The sequence below is a fragment of the Lupinus angustifolius genome, chromosome LG17 (genome assembly GCF_001865875.1).
Source record: "Lupinus angustifolius cultivar Tanjil chromosome LG17, LupAngTanjil_v1.0, whole genome shotgun sequence".
NCBI classification, from domain to species: domain Eukaryota; kingdom Viridiplantae; phylum Streptophyta; class Magnoliopsida; order Fabales; family Fabaceae; genus Lupinus; species Lupinus angustifolius.
This window is the reverse complement of record NC_032025.1, coordinates 7603433-7609740: the sequence shown is the minus strand read 5'-3', so window position 1 is coordinate 7609740 and position 6308 is coordinate 7603433. Positions and strand designations below refer to the sequence as shown.

Here is a 6308-nt window from a genome sequence, read left to right as displayed (position 1 = left end):
GAGCTATCCATCCAAGGATTGGATGCTTTTGAGTTCTAAATGAGAGTACAAAATTGATTTTTGCATCTCATTTGCCTTCTACTTTTCTCCTCTTGAATTCTAAACTAAAAACTACAAAACTTACTTGAAATTAAAAGCTCTAAACTAAGAAATGAAGAAAGAACTTGAGAGAGAGGTTTCTAGTGAGAGATTTCTTTCTTTCAAGTGTTTTTGATCTATTTTGGTATATATTGCTCGAATGAAATGGTCTCTATTTACAGGCCTCAATGCTGGACCGCTGAGCTGCTTGGCTGGACCGCTAAGCAGCTGACCTAACCCTTCAGCATGGGTTTGGTCCCTTGATCAAGTAGCTTAGTCACCTCCTTGTGCTTGACTCATCAAAGCTAGTTATGGGCTATGGAACCAGCTATTGTGAGCTACTTCTGAAAAGCTTATGGTGGGCTACTTGAGGTGAGGTCATGGATGACTTCATGGTTTGCTTGATGGTTAAGTCAAGTCTGATGAACACCGCCCAGAGCACCTGCTTCACCGCTAAGATGCTTGTTCAACAGCTTCTGACCGTGTTGACTGGGACGTGGCCTGGTGCTTGCTGATCTGGTCAGGAGTCTGGTTCTCCACTGAGCTGCTTGGTTGGACCACTGAGCTGCTTGTTCAGAAGCTTGGGCTTGTGCCAAGCTCGTGTCTGACCGTGTCAAGCTGAATTTCTGACCGCGCCAGGTCTAGTCTGGTGCTAGGCTGAGCGGCTAAGCAGGTCCGCTCAGTTGCCTGGTTGAGCAGTTTGGTCCAGGTCAGGCTGGTGTTCAGGTCAGCTCGCGGGGCTTGTGCCATGCTTAGCTGCCTGGTTGAACACCTTGATTTTCTTGACTTTTTTGCTTTGTTGACCATGAGTCTTTTTCTTCTTTTCTTTATTTTAAATCCTACAAAATACATAAAACGATGATACACATACAAATATACAAGATTGTGGTATTTTATACAAAAAGTATTGTTTTAAGTTGGTTTTTTCCAATTATGCTTAAGATAAGTGTCATAAAAGTGTATGAAATTTAGGTTTGTTTGGCACTTATCAAACTCTCCCCAACTTAAAACATTGTTTCTCCTCAAACAAAAGGTGAAAAATATCCGAAAATTAATTTGACTAAAAATAATAATAATGATTTCAAATGTATAAGCATGTCAAAAATAGATTTCAATGAGATTTTTCATGGTTTGTGAATTTAGACACAGAATGCTTCAAACAAGAAATCAATGCTTTTGTTTATTAAAAATGTGTAACAATTTACCTAAGCAAATATTTTTCTAACCAAAAAGTGTTTCTTTTGCACACAAGTTCAAAGTTAGAACTTTTGGAGGGTAAGTGTTTCATTCAAATTTTCAAGCATTTGTTTGTAGTAATTTGAACTTGTTTTTCATCTCACCTATTCTCTTAAATTGCATAATTAATCAAAGATCACTAAGGTCTTCTTTTTGGTTGTAATGAGGCTTAGTTTAGATAATGGTTTTGCTAGGTTTTCAAAGCTAAGTTTAAAAAGATAGCATTTTTGAAAATTTTCTCAATGGAATATTTTACTCTTCTTTTCTTTTCCATCAGTTCTCCCAACCTCTTTAACATTTTGAACATTGGCTTCTATTTTTCTCAATCTTTTTTGTTTCTTTTTCATTTTTGTTTGAAGATTGAGTTTTTTTCCTTTTCTTTTAAGAAGAAAAGTCCACCAATTTTCCCTCCCAACTTGATTCTTTCAAACTATTCTTTAAAAATTTAATGTTCTCTTAGAACATTTTTCTCAATTCGGTTTATGGGATAATTTGAAAAAATTGATTTCATTTGTTTGGCTCAAAGGGGCTTATCAAAGGATGTTCCTAATTTGGTTTGGACTTTTTGGCCTTAGGTTCAAATAATCAAAGAACATGCATTGATCACTTCTTATCATTTTTTTGCAATTAAGAGATTTAAAGATTCAAACAAGTCCAATTAGACAAATCAAATGTTGATTCTCACTCATGTGTTTGGCTCACTCCCTTACTTTGTTCGGATTCACACTTTTTAATACAAAAATATTTGCAAAGATCTTGTTACATAAAATTGAATTTTCAATTTGCAAAAATTTTCAAGTTATGACATTATGTGAATTTTTTCACACAAGTTTAGCATATATCTCATTTTGCTCAATCAAAGCTTAATTTAAAGTATGCTTAACATTTCTAATCATGTGATCATGCTTCAAAAATTTTGTTTTAGCCATTTTGTTTTCAGTTTTGAAATTTTTTTGAGTTTTTGAACAAACAAATTTAATTTTTACATTTTGACACAATCTAGTCAAGAAATAAATTTTTTTAAATTACATCAAGTCTTGTCCCCACTTTTTAAATGAAGGCTTGTCCTCAAGCCTTAAAACTTTTTGGGATTTACTTGATATGATTTAAAAAAATTGTTTAGTTTTTCTAAAAAATTAAAAATATAGAATTAACATTACTAACAAAAGACACTCTATTAATGTTAACTTGTTCATAACATAAATTTAAAACATAATGGGAAATAACATAAAGAAATGCAACATAATATGAAAGTTGAAATTTTTTTAGGGACAAGAAACAACCGGAAAAGCTTTTTCTCATTCTTCATCATCTTCCTTTTCTTCTTCTTCACTTGTGTCTTGGGACCTCTTCTTGGGCCACTTAGTCATTGCTACAAATTCTTCATAGGATCCTTCCTTGAAATCAAGTTTCTTCCCAAAAATACTATGCAAACTTTTGTAGATGCCCTTAAGCCCACGGTAGCATGCCTTTTGTTGCAAGTTTTGCATTTGTTGTTCCTTCATTATGGCATCTACCTTAGAACTCATGGTCCTCCCATATTCACTTGGTTGCTTTGAGTTTAAGTCACCAAATTTCTTTTTAAGCTCGGTTTGAGCTTGGGAAAGGGATTTTTCTTTGCAATTTTTGATGACATAAGCATGGTTGATTTCGGATTTGAGAGCCATCATTTCATTGTAGGGTTCAGGCACATTTTGAAATTTGCACAAATCAGTGATAAAAGATGGAAGAATAATTGAAAGGATACCTTTCTTGATGCAATCCCAAATATCATCTGAGATTACTGCAACAATATCTACGGAGTCTTCATCATAGATGGAGCTAATTAGCTTTGCTTTAGGAAGAGGGATGCTAGAAACATGTTAGGAAGGTCATATGTTGGAGAGTATGAAGTTTGCCCATATTTGGGTTTGTTGAGTCATACAAAATTTGTAGATGGGCCCAAACATGTTGAGCTCCAAGTCCTCCAAACATAGACTTTTCCTAACATATTCTTCTTCATGACTTTCTTCTTCACCCAAGTAGGATGCATTGAGCTTCATTTGAAAGTCACACAAGTCATGTCCTTCACTTGTTGGATTCCATGGGTTACCCAAGTTTTCATTGATTACTTGCTTGTTGTAGAAAACTTGAGTCCCATTTACCCAAGTATAACGATTTCTCCTTGCCTCACTTGATGTGATTGACTTGGCAAAAAATTGTTTGACCACATCCAAAGAAAACCTTTTTTTTGGTTGAGCAATTTTTTGCCATCCATACTTTTCTATGATGAAAAGAAAACCTCCAAAGTCATCATCACTCAAGTTGACAATTTTTTCTAAAGTTATAACATTCTTGAGTGTGATTTCCTTGAATTGTTCCTTAGCATCATTGGAGACAAATTTGGAGTTGTTGCTCTCCCTTGAGACTTCATTTCCTCTCCTTGGTGAACTTCGGAAATTCATGATGAGGGTGAAGTGAAAACTTGAAATTTTTGAGAGAAAAAGCTTTTTGGAATTCCTTGGTCAAGAAATTCGGTCAAAAATTTAAGAAAAACTCCTCTTTTGAGGAATTTTTGGTTCCAAGGCACCTGAACTGGTCAGACTTGCATTGAGCGCATGGTCCCCCATGCTGAACGGTGGGTCAGTGGTCCAGGCTTGGCCGAGTAATTAGCTTTGACCAAGACTTTGACTATATTTTGGGCCCCTTTTTTATTTCTGAATTTTGCATATTTGGCCTTAATAACCCATTTTTGAAAATAAAAATTTTCTCTTATTCAAAAGGTTATTTTCCGATTTTTTATCCCTAAAAAAAATTTACCTTTAAAATTAGAAAAAGAATAAAATATAGAAAAAGGAATGAACATGTTATATATATCAAAATATACTGGGTTGCCTCCCAGCAAGCGCTTCTTTAATGTCATTCGCTTGACATCCAATTTTTACTTCTACTGCCCTGATGGTCCGGATTCACTTCTCAGGATTGCATGGCTATGCTCTCTAGGGTTTATTTCTGTGTTAGCTGAAAATGTTGATTTTTCATTTTCAGCTATTTGTTTGGCCAGCTGGCCAATTTGTATTTCTATATTCCTAAGAGAAGCATTAGTGTTTTTCTGATTTGCCATGGTCATTTGCATAAACTGGTTCAAAGTATTCTCCAGTTTGATGCTTTTGTCCTGAGTTGGATGCTGATATTGATTATTTTGAGGGTAGAAGTTTTGTCTTTGAGGAGGGTCTTGTCTCCAAGGTTGATTCTTTTGAAATTGATTATTACCCCCTTGAGGGTAATTACCTTCAAAGTTTTGCCTTGGAGGATTCCCAACAACGTTTACCTCCTCATTTTGGCAGACGTTGGCATCATTGTCCTCATTGCAGTTGTCACATCTAAAAATCTGCTTCTTTGAGGTTTCCCGCAATTGTTTTGGTAGATCATTAAGCTTTTGGGTCACCTCTTCTAACTGTTGTTGAAGCAATTTGTGTTGGGCCAAAACAACATCAGTTGGGTTTAGTTCAAGCATTCCACCTTGTCTGGGTGGTGGCCATCGCTGATGTTGACTTTTCTGATCGTTTAAAGCCATGGATTCGATAATATTAATGGCTTCTTGCGGAGGTTTGGTCATTAATTGTCCGCCTGCAGTAGCATTTACTATCCATTTATGCTGCTGCTGAAGTCCATTAATAAAAATATGAATCTCAGTTTGCACGTCAAATCCATGGTTTGGGCACTTCGTGAGCATAGATTTAAATCTATCCCATGCTTCGCATAGGCTTTCCCCAAAAGGTTGGATAAAGGTGGAGATTGTAGTTTTTAAATCCATAAATTTTCCTTGCGGAAAATATCTCGACATAAATTTTTCTTCCACCATATTCCAGTTACTTTGCATATGCTGCGGGAGATCAAGGAACCACTCTTTGGCTTTTCCAATTAATGTTAATGGGAAAAGTCTTAGAAAGATGGTCTCCTCTTCAGACTTGGAGATCCCAGCAGTACCAACCAACTCAAAAAATTTAGTGAGATGGTTGTACGAATCTTCGTGGTCTAATCCAGCGAAAGGGTTGGCGTACATGAGTTGTACCAACCCTGTTTTCATTTCAACCAGCCTTTGAGAGCCGAAAGGTCTCCTAATTCTTATCATGTTTCTTGGATTGAAACTGACAAATCCTCCTATGCTGCCTTGGTTCTCTGCCCTGGACTCATTATTGTCTGCCATTTCTGATCTTTTTTCTTGGAAAGTAGTTTTTGCTTTATGCGCCTTCTTTCGTGCTCTTTTCTGCTTCTTGAGAGTTTTCTCTATTTCAGGGTCAAGAGAAAATTCAAGTTGTTTATTTCTGCTCATGCACAGAAAAAAGTTCTTCTGTCTATTTTGCAAGAAGAATTAGTGAATGAATAATATACATATTTAATAATTCACATTTTGGTACAAAGTAAAAAAGAAAAAGAAATAATTTGTACAAAAAAAATATAAGTTTATGCACAATTATTTGATTAATGACATATAAATATGAAATGTTTTATTGTTAAAGCAATTCCCCAGCAACGGCGCCAATTTGTTGAAAGCGTAGTTTCAGTGTTTTGTTGGGAGTTTTCTCCTCTCAACAAATCGTCCTGATAAAAGTGTCAACTTATTGAAGGATTAATACTCTCATTTTATGTTCTTTTTGTTTGATTAAGTAAGAGAACTCGGTTTTACTCTTTGTTCATCATTTCGGCTTTGTTGAAATAAATTCCAACGTCGGTATAATGGCTTCAAGAATATTTCAATTACGACTTACTTCGTTAATAATCATGTAAATAAGTCATTCCTTCTTTGCCCCATCTTGGCTTTGTTAGAATAAATTCTAATGCCGGTACAATGGCATCGAATCAATTACTTATTACATAATTATTAAGTACCTTTGAATACTCTCTCGGTTTTGTGGAATAAATTCCAACACCGGTTTAATGGTATTCTAATTTATCAAAGTGATGAATAGTTAGTTGTTAGATACAAATAAATAATTAAAGAACAAAAGAAT

General features: G+C 35.1%; 1 protein-coding gene across 1 annotated transcript; it reads right to left on the bottom strand.

The window, feature by feature from the left end:
* LOC109330831 lies at window positions 4241–5629 on the bottom strand. The gene is made up of 2 exons (XM_019565108.1): window positions 4787–5629; window positions 4241–4690 (listed from the first exon to the last, which is right to left on the bottom strand). The coding sequence occupies exons 1-2, from the start codon at window positions 5627–5629 to the stop codon at window positions 4241–4243; spliced, it is 1293 nt and encodes a 430-aa protein (XP_019420653.1).